Source organism: Coregonus lavaretus, assembly GCF_964263955.1.
Source record: "Coregonus lavaretus genome assembly, chromosome: 2".
Lineage (NCBI taxonomy): Eukaryota > Metazoa > Chordata > Actinopteri > Salmoniformes > Salmonidae > Coregonus > Coregonus lavaretus.
This window is the reverse complement of record NC_139989.1, coordinates 5,000,458-5,016,127: the sequence shown is the minus strand read 5'-3', so window position 1 is coordinate 5,016,127 and position 15,670 is coordinate 5,000,458. Positions and strand designations below refer to the sequence as shown.

General features: G+C 41.7%; 1 protein-coding gene across 4 annotated transcripts; it reads left to right on the top strand.

Annotated features, from left to right (window-relative positions):
* Positions 1-7,192: 7,192 nt before the first annotated feature.
* On the top strand, positions 7,193-15,029 carry LOC311148952 (translocon-associated protein subunit alpha-like). Of its 4 annotated transcripts, none has more exons than XM_084185999.1 (9): positions 7,201-7,353; positions 10,266-10,384; positions 10,475-10,568; positions 10,909-11,171; positions 11,540-11,616; positions 11,767-11,845; positions 12,611-12,704; positions 13,230-13,244; positions 13,685-15,029. In XM_084185999.1, the coding sequence occupies exons 1-9, from the start codon at positions 7,284-7,286 to the stop codon at positions 13,750-13,752; spliced, it is 879 nt and encodes a 292-aa protein (XP_084042125.1). In that variant the 5' UTR covers positions 7,201-7,283; the 3' UTR covers positions 13,753-15,029. The 4 variants fall into 4 exon arrangements, with proteins under 4 accessions (XP_084042127.1, XP_084042125.1, XP_084042124.1 ...); XM_084185998.1 differs by having other exon boundaries at positions 10,475-10,574; XM_084186001.1 differs by lacking the exon at positions 13,230-13,244 and having other exon boundaries at positions 7,193-7,353.
* The last annotated feature ends 641 nt before the right edge of the window (positions 15,030-15,670 follow it).

The window sequence follows — 15,670 nt, the reverse complement described above, 5'->3', positions numbered from 1 at the left end:
GGGATGCATCTCAATAGTCTTCAAGTGGTTTTCTTTCCTCTCCCCTTTTCTCCTCTCCTCCATCCGCACTGAGTGAATAGGTGGAAGGGCCTACTGACATCCAGTCCAGTTATTTTCATGTCAGTACAGTTATTTTCATGTCAGTACAGTTGAAGGAGAGGAGATGAGGAAAGGAGGCCACTCTAGATTATTGAGATGCACCCACGGGCTAGCCTTACCATGGTGTAGGCGAAGTCCATTCCCTAAGTGTCTGTTTTAGGCCTGGCCCTGGAGAGCTGCATCAGTAAGATAAATTAATTGGATGGAGTTGCTCAATTTGCTCTGTCTAGACTGCAGGCACAAAATTATGTTAAAAGTAATCATGTAATACGTTTTGCTTTTGGTTTCATTTAAAAGCATTGGTGGCTTGTCCCACGTGATCAGAGTTCATGAAAATTGTTTATATAATTCAATCAGAGATTTGCAACCCTCAAATAGACAACATTAGCAGACAAAAATAAATATTCCATGGAATGCAGTCGAAAACATAATGATTCCCACAATAGAAAGCACATTTGAATTTGTTAAGCAGTGCAGTTTCTTTTTGTTTCACACAGTAAACAGTGTTGTGTTGACTTCATGATTCCAAACGTTCAGTCTTGCAGCACAAGAACAATAATGTTTTCGACTTATCCTGGAAAAGTGCTTAGCGGGTTTGCTTGAATAGCACCCAACATATTTCTGCAGGACCGGAATGGGGCCTTCTTCTTGTACTCCTTTGTATTTCATTTCTATTATTATGTTTCGCATTTAGACATCCACACTAACCGTGTTTTATGTACAAAGAAGGGAAGGGGAGAGGAGGTTGAGGAGAAATTCATGTTTCAGTACGATCCTGTCAGCAATTACCAGAAAGTTAGCTGTTTAGCTTTTGTCATCTCATTTAACACGCCGCTTCGTACTGTTTCTGTCTGATGACATAAGGGTTTGGTTTAAACCAGCTCCACAAGTAAATATAGTTGATACAAACTATAGTCAAAGAGTCACACAATCTCACCTCTTTCTGTGAGTTCAGTGGATTATTTACATCTCATATACCAGTTAAGCCTCACACAGGCTTTGATTAGATTATGTCCACATAATTTAGAGCTAACTGGCAACATGGTTGTCATATTTTGCCATTTACACAGTTTCAAGTAACACGCAAGACACAGGTTTTGATTAGATTATGTCCACATAACTTAGAGCTAACAGGCAACATGGTTGTCAAATTTTGCCACTTACACAGTTTCAAGTAACACCCAAGAATTGTATATGAAGTTGAATTGCAATCTTGACATTTCTGAACTATTGTGAAGAATATTTTGATGTATAAGCTCCTATAAAGTATCGGATGGTTGTATTTTACTCTTCACTGTTGCAGACACTAATGACAGTACATGTATTTGTGCATGTTATAAATGGTTTATAATATCTTGAGGGGTGCAAAAATTATTGCATACTAGGCCTACTGTGGCCATTCAAGGACATTGTTTCTGGATACATGGTAGCTGGGGATCTCTTTAACATGTTATTGTACATTACATGTTATCACGGAATGTGGTAGCTAATAAACAGAAATGGATAAGTTGTAAAATGCTAATATATATTGGCCTTGAAGAGAAAATAATGGCACTGCAAGAAACATCATAGATATTTTGTGCCCAGAGGTTTTTTGCTTAAAGTAGTTCCGTTTTGAAATGTCTTTGCAAAAAAAAAAAATGTTTTACTCAGTTTGTACACCATCACAAGTTTATTGAGGTGTCACTTTTTCCTGAGTTAACCATATGTTTAATTTTTTTGTCATTAATTGCAGTGTCACGTGTGAAAAATAAAAACGCTTTGTCAACAATGATTTTGTATTTGGCTAATTCAAAAACCCTTTGAAAGGTGGTACAGAGTCAGTGCATAAATGTACTGACACTGCATTGCAGTGCCTTAGACTCCTGAGTGGCGCAGTGGTCTAAGGCACTGCATCGCAGTGCTAACTGTGCCACTAGAGATCCTGGTTCGAATCCAGGCTCTGTCGCAGCCGGCCGTGACCGGGAGACTCATGGGCGGCGCACAATTGGCCCAGCGTCGTCCAGGGTAGGGGAGGGAATGGCCGGCAGGGATGTAGCTCAGTTGATAGAGCATGGTGTTTGCAATGCCAGGGTTGTGGGTTCGATTCCCACGGGGGGCCAGTTAAAAAAAAGATGTGTTCACTAACTGTAAGTCGCTCTGGATAAGAGCGTCTGCTAAATGACTAAAATGTAAATGTAAAATGTACTGTATTGACAAGACCACCATTTGTCTAAGGTTATTGAGCCTGTATGTTGGTAATAGCATGACTTATTAAAAAGCTTATTATATTCGCTAGTGAGTCTACACACCCCTTGCACAGTCTTCACATTTTGCTGCCTTAAAATTTATTATATAAAGGGAATACATTTGATTTTCTTTCCTACCGATCTACACAATCTACTCCACATTTTCAATGTGAAAGAAAAATTATAGAACATTTTCTGAATGTCTTGATTGCATAAAGATGTCTTGATTGCACGTCTTCACACCCCAGAGTTGGAAGCACCTTTGGCAGCCATTACAGTTGTGAATAATTTTGAATAAGATTCTACCAACTTTGCACAACTCTTATGGCAACATACACTGAGTGTACAAAACATTAGGAACATCTGCTCATTCCATGACATAGACTGACCAGGTGAATCCAGGTGAAAGCTATGATCCCTTATTGATGTCAATCATTGTAAATGAAGTGGAGGAGACAGGTTAAAGAAGGATTTTGAAGCCTTGAGACAATTAAAGATATGGATTGTGTATGCGTGCCATTCAGATCATGAGTGGGCAAGACAAAAGATTTAAGTGCCTTTTGAACTGGGTATGGTAGTAAGTGGCAGGCGCACCAGTTTGAGTGTGTCAAGAACTGCAACGCTGCTGGGATTTTCACGCTCAACAGTTTCCTGTGTGTATCAAGAATAGTCTACCGCCCAAAGAACATCCAGCCAACTTGACACAACTGTGGGAAGCATTGGAGTCAACATGGGCCAGCATCCCTGTGGAATGCTTTCGACGCCTTGTAGAGTCCATGCCACGACAAACTGAGGCTGTTCTAAAGGGCAAAAGGGGGTGCAACTCAATATTAGGACGGTGTTCGTAATGTTTTGTGCACTCAGTGTATATCCATAGTTTTTCTCAAAACTGCTCAAGCTCAGTAAATTTGGTTAGGAATCATTGATGGACAGCAATATTCAAACTTTGTCTCTGATTTCCAAGCAAATTGAAGTCAGGACTGACATTGGACCACTCAACACCCCTTGGAAAGCCATTCTGGTGTCTCTTTAACATTACAATTTGTGTATTTGTCCACCTGAAAAATAAAACTATCCCAGGCCCACTGGGCACAGACATCAATTCCATGTCTATTCCACGTTGGTTCAAGGTAATTTCATTGAAATGACGTGGAAACAACGTTGATTCAACTCGTGTGTGCCCAATGGGGGGTTTGGTTTTCAGAAGACTGAGGCGGATTTTCCTCTAACGTTTTACCTGAGGGCTTTGCTCCTTTCATATTTATTTTGATCCTGACAAACTCCCCAGTCCCTGCCGGTAACAAGCACACCCATAACATGATGCTGCCACCACAATACTTGAAAATACAGAGGGTTTCACTCTGTATTGTGTTGTATTTGATTTGACCCAATATTGTAGTTTTTCATTTAGGCCAAAAAGCTAATTTCATTACCGTGTTGTCTTGCAGTATTACTTAACAGCCTTGTTGCAAACAGAATGGATGATTTGGAGTTGATTTTTTAACACAGGCTTCCTTTTTTTCACTTTGTCATACAGCCCAGTAATGTGGAGTGAACGCAATGCTGATCCTCTGTATTTTCAAGCATTGTGGTGGCAGCATCATGTTATGTGTATTTGTCAGGGTCAAAAGATATACGGAAGGAGCAAAACCCAGATAAAAAGTTAAAGGAAACCCTTCCTCAGTCTTCTGAATACCTAACCCTGGTATAGTTTTATTTTTCAGCGGGACAATTAAACAAATGTTAATGCCAGAAAGCCTTTCCAAGAGGTGTTGAGTGTTCCTGAATGGTCCAGTCTCAGTCCTGACTTAAATCTGCTTGAAAATCAGAGACAATGTTTGAATAATGCTGTCCATCAATGATTCCCAACCAAATGTACTGAACTTGAGCAATTTTGACAACAATTATGGATATACATTCTATCACTCCAGTGTTAATACTAATTGTAATTATTTTGCACTATAGCCTATTTATTGCCTTACCTCCATAACTTGCTACATTTGCACACACTGTATATATATTTTCTGTTGTATTTTATGACCTTATGTTTTTTTTACCCCATATGTAACTCTGTGTTGTTGTTTTTATCGCACTGCTTTGCTTTATCTTGGCCAGGTCGCAGTTGTAAATGAGAACTTGTTCTCAACTGGCTTACCTGGTTAAATAAAGGTGAAATAAAAAAATAAAAAAATAAAAATACAGTATGTTGCCCTAAAAGTTGTGGAAAATGTGTAGAATCTTATTCAAAATGATTCACAGCTGTAATGGCTGCCAAAGGTGCTTCCACCTAGTTTTAACTCTGGGGTGTGAAGAAATATGGAATCAAGATATCTTAGTTTTTTTTTTGTGGAAAATGTTCTATAATTTATTTAGTTTTACGGCAGAAAAATGTGAAGACAGTGTAGACTTTCACAAAGGCACTGTATGGGTAGTATAGTCATATATTGACAGCTAAGTGCGAAGGTCACAACAGGCACTGATGATGCATCATAATGACATCCAGCGACATTGCATCATAATTTATAGGCCATACATTAGTACTGCATTAGTACTGTAGAGATTACAATTATGATTATATTAAAGAGATACTTTGGAATTTTGGCAATGAGGCCCTTTATCTACTTCCCCAGAGTCAGATTAACGAGTGGATACTATTTTTATGTCTCTGCATCAAGTATAAAATTAGAGGTAGTTTTGCGAGCCTATACTAGTGTTAGCTGACTCGAAGTGTATGCTAGCAGATACCATAGACTTCCAGTCATTGCACTAACGCTAGTTAGCAATTACGCTAGCGCTAGTTAGCAACTTCCTTCAAACTGCACGCAGAGACAAAAATGGTATCCACGAGTTCATCTGACTCTGGGGAAGTAGATAAAGGGCCTCATTGCCAAAATCCTGAAGTATCCCTTTAATGATAGGCCTACTGGGTGTACTTTAATCAGGTCTAGAAGGACAGAGAGTGAGGGACTCTGTGTGTAATTGGACTAACCAGTTGGCCTAAAAATAAAGAACCTTGTGGTCTGTTTATAGTGTAATGAAATGGACCTTGACCAATCAGAGCCTGTGGACCACCTAGGCCAGCAACTATCATCAGCACCTCCAAATGAACCAATCACAGGCTAACAATGTGTCCACCAGGGGCAGGACATTCCAGCAAACTGGAATCATGCTGCTACTGCTCAAACACAACCAGAGATGGCCGCATCCTCACCAGTAAGTCTATAATATAAGTCTAACATAGGTTAGGGTTTAGGCTAGGGTTAGGGTTGAACCGGGATGTGGATTTACCCACGAGCTAGAAAGTGTCTAGATAAGTAGGCCTACATGCAGATGACGGTCATAGACTTGGTTGGCTCTCACCACTGACTGGCTGAAAGAGGCCTGCCGGGAGAAGAACAAGTGCCTGGGGAATTGCCAGAGTAAGTGGAGTAGGAAGCCTGGGGGGATGCAACCGTTCATGGAGGACAGGGAGAGGAGGACATTGCTGGGCCATGTAAAAAAAAAAAGGGAGGTGAGGAATGTGCTATGCAGCCTCCAAAATCAGTCAAGGAGAAAGGCTTTCTGCATGACAAGGAGGGGGAATGAGGAGCTCTACAGCAACTCTATAGCAGACTTCACATCCTTCTCAAAGGGAGCGGAGGGGATCCGTGCTATGAGATGCAGCTTCCCTTGAGTTCAGAGGGGCCAGGTGTGGCTCAAGTGTGGCTGCTTCTAAGGCAACTGGAGACCGAAGTCCACAGTCCAGATAAGACTGAAGCAGGCAGAAACCAAGCCATCTGGAACTTCGATGCCATTTTGGGGAAATTGGCAAAAACATTGAAAGGAGTAGAGATAGAAGATGAAGTGGAATATGGGATTGAGGATGATCAGAAAGGGGCTGGCTCCATGCACTGAAGTCAGAATGGAGGAAGAAGCAGAAGAACATGAGGAGGCTGCATTTATTGAAGAGGACTGTTGAGGTCTGCATGCCTATTCATTCATCCATTATCCATCCATTCATACTGTACATTTGAGCAAATTATCCATCTCTGATTACATCCTTTTTCGCCATAGGCTGTTGAAGTTGACGACAACTGTGAAACACTGTGACTGCAGAAATAACTGTTTTTGAAGACATGCAGAGAAAGATGTGTTCTTGACTCATTGGTTCTGCTTTGAACAACATTTTACTTCACTTCCACTTTACAACATTTGTATGGGCTATAAAAGTTAAGTCACACATATATATGCATAGTGTACTTTGATAGGAAATGTAATGTATTATTTTTGTAATATAAAATGTAGGCTTAAAAAATTACGATATCCAATCAATAAGCACTTTCTCTCACAAAAAGTCAGGTTAAATGCAGGCAAATCCTTCAGATTTGATGACCTAGCCAGAGATACTTTTAAGAAGATCGGGAAACATTGGAATTGAATTAACGCCCACTGTATACGTTGCCCGTACTTTGTCAATGGCCGCGCGGTGCATTCTGGATACACTCCGATAAGGAGATCACAAAAGCCCAACATGAGCACGAATTACGTGAACAAGAAGCTCAACATTACACATATTTTTCAGGATTTGAGATAATTAACTTGTCATCTGTAATATCGTATAGCTTTGAAATCGTGATATTATATACTATCGAGGGAAATAGGCAGGTTTCTCGACTCATACCCTGACTTTTACAAAGGATTGGGTGACGAGTAGTTTAACAACCACGTGACGCTGCATAACAACGTGAACGCGATTGGTCGACAGTCTGCTGGCTGGGCGTTATATTTTGTCCCATTCAATTCCCTGGGATTCTTTTCTCCTCATTTTCTAATATCTCTGACGTGGCATGCATATTTTGAATCTAGAACGCGACCCGGATGTGGACATGCGCATTTCAATTTAGCAGTCGGAAGGAACTGGAAGATTAAGGGAAGCGACGTTTCACCAGGAAGGAGGCTTACGGATTTCACTTCAAAATGATAAAATTTCTACCTAAACTAATTTTGCTGGTATTACTAGCTTTCCCGGCAACGATTGTCATGAAAGGTGAGTCTATCGAACTGGACTTAGGTTAACTAGCTGAAGAGAAACAGCCTTGGCCATCAGTCACAGTTAGCTAGCTACAGTAGCTAGTTAAGTTAGCTTTAATGGAAGGCCACTCCATGCTCATGTGCAAATTTATATTTTCTGCTAGTACGACATTGTAGTTACTGTCCATGTCAATTAATAGTTTTATTGATGTTGATACTGGCTACACGTTTTAGTAACTATTCATTGCAAATGTTATATAATAGTGAGTCTTGCTTAGCCATAATAGTGTGGTAACTAACGTTACCTAGCTAGACTGACGTGTCCTTCTTTCCAGCCAACTTGCTTTCTAGAACCGTACCGTAATTAATAATCGATTTACGTTTAGTATTTGGCTGTTTTGTCTTCCAGAGCCATTTTGCCTTTAAACAGAACATGTAAGGTCGTTGGACTATAAGGAGTAACGTTAGGCTCCTTTAGTCCATTATTGGTCTAGGGAGAATCAACCTCAGAAGTCCATGGAAAATAAGAGCACCTCCTCCCAACTGCCCACTGCACTGAGGCTAGGAAACACTGTCACCACAGATAAATGTACAATAATCGAGAATTTCAACAAGCATTTTGCTACGGCTGGCCATGCTTTCCACCTGGCTACCACTACCCCAGCCACCAGCTCTGCAACCTCCGCTGCAACGTGCCCATGCCCCCCCCCGGCTTCTCCTTCACACAAATTCAGACAGCTGATGTTCTAAAAGAGCTGAAAACTCTGGACCCCTACAAATCAGCTGGGCTAGACAATCTGGACCCTTTCTTTCTAAAATTAGCAGCCGAAATTGTCGCAACCCCTATTACTAGCCTGTTCAACCTCTCTTTCGTAATGTCTGAGATCCCCAGAGATTGGAAAGCTGCCGCGGTCATCCCCCTCTTCAAAGGGGGTGACACTCTAGATCCAAACTGTTACAGACCTATATCCATCCTGCCCTGCCTTTCGAAAGTATTTGAAAGCCAAGTTAACAAACAGATCACCGTCCATTTCGAATCCCACCGTACCTTCTCCGCTATGCAATCCGGTTTCCGAGCTCGTCATGGGTGCACCTCAGCCATGCTCAAGGTCCTAAACGATATTATAACCGCGATAGATAAAATACAGTACTGCGCAGCCGTCTTCATTGACCTGGCCAAGGCTTTCGACTCTGTCAACCACCTCATTCTTATTGGCAGACTAAATAGCCTTGGTTTCTCTAATGACTGCCTCGCCTGGTTCACCAACTACTTCTCAGATAGAGTTCAATGTGTCAAATCAGAGGGCCTGTTGTCTGGACCTCTGGCCGTCTCTATGGGGGTGCCACAGGGTTCAAATCTCGGGCCGACTCTATTCTCTGTGTATATCAATGATGTCGCTCTTGCTGCAGGTGACGCTCGGATCCACCTCTATGCGGACGACACCATTTTGTATATATCTGGCCCTTCATTGGACACTGTTAACAAACCTCCAAACAAGCTTCAACGCCATACAACACTCCTTCCGTAGCCTCCAACTGCTCTTAAACACTAGTAAAACTAAATGCATGCTCTTCAATCGAACGCTGCTTGCACCCGCCCACCCGACTACAATCACTACTCACGGCGGGTCTGACATAGAGTATGTGGACAACTACAAATACCTAGGTGTCTGGTTAGACTGTACACTCTCCTTCCAGACTCACATTAAGCATCTCCAATCAAAAGTTAGATCTAGAATCGGCTTCCTATTTCGCAACAAAGCCTCCTTCACTCATGCTGCCAAACATGCCCTCGTAAATCTGACTATCCTAATGATCCTTGACTTTGGCGATGTCATTTACAAAATAGCCTCCAACACTCTACTCAGCAAATTGGATGTAATCTATCACAGTGCCATCTGTTTTGTCACCAAAGCCCCATATACTACTCACCACTGTGACCTGTACGCTCTTGTTGGCTGGCCCTCACTACATATTCGTCACCAAACCCATTGGCTCCAGGTCATCTATAAATCACTGCTAGGCAAATCCCAGTCTTATCTTAGCTCACTGGTCACCATAGCAACACCCACCCGTAGTCTGCGCTCCAGCAGGTATATCTCACTGATCATCCCCAAAGCAACACCTCCTTTGGCCTCCATTCCTTCCAGTTCTCTGCTGCCAATGACTGGAACGAACTGCAAAAATCTCTGAAGCTGGAGACTCTTATCTCCCTCACTAACTTTAAGCGTCAGTTGTCAGAGCAGCTTACCAATCACTGCACCTGTACACAGCCATTCTGAAATTAGCCCACCCAACTACCTCATCCCCATATTGTTATTTATTTTGCTAATTTGCACCCCAGTATCTCTATTTGCACATCATATTTTGCACATCTATCATTCCAGTGTTAATACGAAATTGTAACTATTTGCACTATGGCCTATTTATTGCCTTACCTCCATAACTTACTACATTTGCACACACTGTATATATATTTTCTGTTGTATTTTTGACTTTATGTTTTGTTTACCCCATATGTAACTCTGTTGTTTTTATCACACTGCTTTGCTTTATCTTGGCCAGGTCGCAGTTGTAAATGAGAACTTGTTCTCAACTGGCTTACCTGGTTAAATACAAAAAAACTTGGCCACAGAAGCCCTCTATTGTTGGCAATCATATCAGTGTTTTGCTTAGAAGCTTGCAATATGAAACAGTAATTTAAACATTAAATGACGTTTGTTAGGCCTAGGGCCTGTGACTTTAATGAATACAATATTTGTTCAAACTCAGTTTTAATCCCTTGATACGATATTAGCTATGTAACTAAGCGCCCTGGTGTGAACATAATAATAATAATAATAATAATAATAGGTTTCATTTTGACTCCTACTAGCACAAGTTTTCCAAAAATTCGATTTGGTGAGATTTTAATCACAATCAATCCAGGGCCATTGGTGGCAGCCCAGGATGCTACTGAGGACGAGGAGGCAGCTGATGAAGATGATGTTGATGTGAACACAGAGGATGACGAGGCCGAAGTTGAAGATGATGAAAACACGGAATTGGTAAGAGATTAGGCTACTTTTGGCTACCTCCTTAAATGCCTCCTGGCATTTTTCATTTAAAAAAATCTTTGTCTAATTTTTATATTTTAGATAGAAGAAAAAGAAGAAGAGGAAGAAGCCATAGGAGGAGAAGTGAATGCCTCCCCCAATGCTGACACTACCATCCTCTTTGTCAAGGGAGACGGTAGGGGTACGGGCACAGATTGGGGCTCGTCTCAACATATCTATCTGCATGTTGAATTTGCACTTCATTTTTGTCATTATGATTGTTTTGAACAGTGTTTTTTCACTTTAATTCTAAGACTATGATTTGTATTTGGAGATGGATTTACTTAGCTACGATGCTTAGGCTATAATATGTAGTTTCAACCTCTTTATTTGAGTGCATTTATTGCACTGAACAAGTGTCTTCTGAATGACTTGAATTAAAAGGAATTCTTCATATTCTGACAAGCCCCGGGATGCTTCAAATTCGCCACCACTCATATTCTTTTATTGCTCTTCCTCCTGGCGTTTGCCTCCAGACTTCCCAGCCAACGACATTGTGAAGTTCCTGATGGGCTTCACCAACAAAGGCAGTGACAACTTTGTGGTGGAGTCCCTGGATGCATCCTTCCGCTACCCACAGGACTTCCAGTTCTACATCCAGAACTTCACAGCCCTGCAGCTGGGCATAGTGGTGCCAGCCGGGCGCCAGGCCACCTTCGAGTACTCCTTCATCCCCGCAGAGCCCATGGGCGGGCGCCCCTTCGGCCTGGTCATCAACCTCAACTACAAGGACAGCAACGTGAGTGGGCCTCAGCTTAGTCAGCCATTTTTTGAGTCTTTTTCACAAATAATGGCATGTCAAGAATGGTAATGGATTTGGTTTCTGTCTCCTTATCTTGGCAAATGTTGAGATATAACATATAGCCACTAAGCTTCTTTCATTTGGCAATTGTTTTTATATTAGGAAATGATAGTGGAAATTAGTTTAACTCATGGTGTGTGGCTGAAGTCTTCCCAGTATTTGCATGTGAGGTTAAACTTTCAGGTTAACCCGGGGAAGATAAAGGGGGGTCGTAGTTCACCAACTGGAGGTGATATCTGATCCTCTCGCTCTCTCTCTTACACACCTCTCGCTCTCTCTCTCACACCTCTCTCTCTCTCTTTCAGGGTAACATGTTCCAGGATGCTGTGTTCAACCAGACAGTGACCATCACCGAGAGAGAGGACGGACTGGACGGAGAGACGTGAGTGAGGCCAGATGGACTAGCCCTGTGTTGGAAGATATTCAGAAGGGCTAAATGAAACCACTATTGGAGATGGCTGCCAAACCGCCATACCAGAGTCCTGTGGTGGTGCAGAGCGTGTTAACTCTTCTCTATCTTCTGTATCCTAAGGATCTTCATGTATGTGTTCCTGTCTGGTCTGGGCCTGCTGGTGGTGGTAGGCCTTCATCAGCTGCTGGAGTCCAGAAAGGTAAAGCTACAACGCCCACGCCACCGGACGCAGAAGATGGAAAGAGAATGAATTAAGCATATAATTCCTTTATTTATGTGTGTGCTTTCCTATTTTTTTCGAGAATGATACGAAGACTGAAAGAGAGAAATTTACTTTTGATAGCTTTGCTGAGGCAATGCACTATGACAAGATTTGCGTAGAATATTCAGCACTAAGCGACACCTACTGCAGAGATGATGGTAGATAGCAGTCCAGAGAGAAATGAATTAGGAGATGCCTGTTCATATTCAACGGTGGGATTCTCTCAGTTCAGATGATTGTCAGTGTGTTGTTAGTTGACGCTGATGTTCTTCTTTCAGGTTGAGCACAATAAGGGCCAGAAAAGGATTTGAGATAGTACCACCGCTTTTCTGAGGAACATTGAGGTAGACAGGGAAAGAGGAGGGAGACTCAACGTGCCAATTTACGACTTTTGGGGCGAGTTCCGTTTCAGCGCTTTACTACTACTACTACTACTGGGTAAAAAATTTAAGAAAAAAGACTAGGGGAACAATGTTGAAAATGTTATGGGTGTGGCGGATCGTTTTGAGGATTGTGTGTCAATGTTGAATGGAGGAAGTTCAAGTCTCCTAACCCACACTAGAACATTTCAGAAGACTGAGGGTGGAAAGGGTTTAGGGTATACAAGATCATTTTAGTGTTTGGTTTCTGTAGAAGTCTAGTGGAAGTCAGTTTCGTTGCTTCTTCAGTTTAGCAACTCTTGTGCCCCCCCCCCCCGTGCAGAGGAGGAGGCCAGCTGCGAAGGTGGAGATGGGAACGTCCAGCCACAACGACGTGGACATGAGCTGGATTCCCCAAGAGACCCTCAACCAGATCAGTAAGTCCTCACCACACCACTCACTCAACATTATGCTAGCTAGTAGCCACAGGGAAGCTAGTGGTTTATGCTAGCCATTAGCCAAAGGACATTATGCTAGCTAGTAGCCACGGGGGAGCTAGCTGTTTATGCTAGCCATTAGCTCCAGGGGTGCCAGCACCTTCAACAGCTCTGCCTAGGTTGCTAACAGTGTAAAGTTAAATATGAGTCTATTTTTGATTGGGCTGCTTAAGTACATGATCTAAATCTGTTTAAGCTACAGTGTCTCATTAAATGTGTGTTTAAGAAGACAGAAGTGACACACATCCTAGCTGCTATGCCCCCTCCTTGCTATGTTCCTCTCTCTACAGCCTACAGCTTTATAACATTGCAGTGTTTCATAGATGCCTGTTGTTTTCTCTGGGGGTATTTAGCTAAAGGCTCTTGAGTTTTCTGGGTTTGGCTGGTGTTTCAAAACTACCTGTTCTCTCTCTGTGCATTGGGTCATTCACTATTTTCTCTCTCTCTTTTTCCTTGCGTCTTCAGTGCAGAGTCGGCGAGGTGAGGCTTCCATTTCTCTCAGGAGCGAGCAGTAGTAGATTAGTGGTTGAGCAAAATGCTTACGTTTCCTCTGAATCGTCAGTGAATGTAATTATCAGTGCTTCTGAATATGCAATCTCAGTCATTGGTTCATGTTAGCCTTGGGTGTAGCAGCTATGGTCACTGACTTCAATCCCTAGCCCCTACCCCGAAACACTTTTCATAGGTCTGAAAGGATCAAATGGATATAGGCAATATGGTAATAGCAACGAGGTCTATGTGGAGCTTCTACCGTATTGCTTAAACTCATCAGATTCTTACAGATCTACAAGATGCGGCTAGATTTTACACTGGGCCTATGAAAAAAGTATTTGTTGATCTGCTTATCTGATCCAAAGAGTGACGTCTAAAAAGGACATCACCTGTAAACCTTTCCTAAAACTCTCCTCTCGTTTCCCTAGACAAGGCCTCCCCCAAACGATCTCCCCGCAAGCGGACACAGAAGCGCTCGGCTGGTTCGGACGAGTGATCGGGCCCCTGCCCAGTTCTGTCAATCGCGCTTGGCACCTGACACAGCCATACCGCACCGCGCCAACCTTGCCAGCGGTGGAGGCAACAGCCTTCTCTCACCACGGAACCAAGTGCCGTCCTCTTCACAAGAGACTGGTTTCTACCACTAAACTAGACAAAACATCACAACAAACGGTCCCATTTGTTAATTATTCTCTCAAAAGAAGTGTTATCATAGAGGTGTTGTGATGATGAAACAGTTAATGAGTTTTGAGTGAGTTTTTGTGAAGATGCATGTCTTGAAGGATAGGGAGGATTGAGATGATGATGATGGTGGATGGGAGTGGTTGGTATTAGAGCTGGGTAAATGATAGTGGGAGATGATACACTTCGGGGTTTTTGTTCTAGTTTTGTATTTTGTTGCTACATCCTTTTCATAATTTTTCTTCTGTGGATATCTTTTGAGGCAGAATAGTGATTGTTAATTTTGGTGTCATCGGAAAGCCATGATAACACACCCCTTTTATTTGTTTAATATCAGCACATTTGGGTTTCTGCCACGTTGTGTTCTTCTGCTTGGTGGCACAGAGGAGGCTTGGCTTCATGTCTTGTTATTGGTAGTGCACTGCAATGTTCAACCATCTTTGACAATTCTGTGAACATACTGAGGATATGGTCAACTGTCTTCATTTTCCCTCAATGTGCCTTTTTTTTATTATTTTTGGAAATTTACATTCTTCATATTCCCAAGATCGATTTACGTCAAGTACAAGTATGAATTCAGGAATATTTTTTTTTTTACTTTTGTAGGACCGCAATCTGGTGTACAGCACTGGTGTACAGTATATACTGGGGAATACATATGAGAGTGAACTACAAAGATAATTTATTCCTGGCTAATGGGTTTTTATATAGCATTTCTTGACTTGTCTGGGATTACTACTTGTGCATTTTAGAGCCACAGTACATTTACTACTGCACCACAGCCCATTCATAGTCATTTATGAGGGGCTTTGGGCTAACTGTTAGGCACTGACTCAGTTAGGCAATTAAATGGTCTCTGGACTGTCAAATTTATGGAAACAAACCATTATTATTTACTGTTTATTGTCCTTCTATTGTTCGAGTCATGACATCTTTCACTGAGCTTTTTAATGAGAATGGGTGGATCCCAAATAGATTTTTGTTCTCTGATATTGTCGCAAACTTGAACGAGTATGAAAGTGAAGTGTTCATTTTTGAGACTGGTACATGTTGATGTAGAAAACAAACATTAAAGTGGAGATGAGATGAGAATATGCTATCTTTATTTACTACAGTGTGAACTAATACATATTTTATGTCTTCACTGTCAATTAAATAAGTAATTGATTAGTGTATAATTAGTAGAGGTGGTCCTCTGTAGCTCAGCTGGTAGAGCACGGCGCTTGTAACGCCAAGGTAGTGGGTTCGATCCCCGGGACCACCCATACACAAAAAAATAAAAATGTATGCACGCATGACTGTAAGTCGCTTTGGATAAAAGCGTCTGCTAAATGGCATATTATTATATTATTATTATTATTATTATATAGTAGAGTAATAACTGCATAGAGGCCGGAATTCAAACAAACCGCAATGCGCTTACATTGCATTGCTCAAACATAAATAACCTTTAAAAAGTGCGACATCTTTGATTGTCTCCGCAAAGCATCTGAGTAGGAGTGCTCATCTAGGACACTGGTTCCCAACCTTTTCCATTCCGGGGACCACCAAATCACAGTCAAAAGCTCTTGAGGACAGCCATTTGCGGAGTTGCTGAATTTTTTAACAAAATATCTTTGAGTTCAAATGTAGTCCATTATCAGTGACTATAACATTTTAAAGGCTTATTATAAACCATTTTCATTGTGAAAAGTCATTAACATTAATACGCCCAGCTGTTATTCTTTTTGGAA

Excerpts from the sequence above, each read along its gene's own strand:
- LOC311148952 (XM_084185998.1), top strand. The coding sequence starts at position 7,284 with ATGATAAAATTTCTACCTAAACTAATTTTGCTGGTATTACTAGCTTTC. Across the intron at positions 10,385-10,474 it reads ATGATGAAAACACGGAATTG|ATAGAAGAAAAAGAAGAAGA; the intron begins GTAAGAGATTAG and ends TTTATATTTTAG. Across the intron at positions 11,617-11,766 it reads GACGGACTGGACGGAGAGAC|GATCTTCATGTATGTGTTCC; the intron begins GTGAGTGAGGCC and ends CTGTATCCTAAG.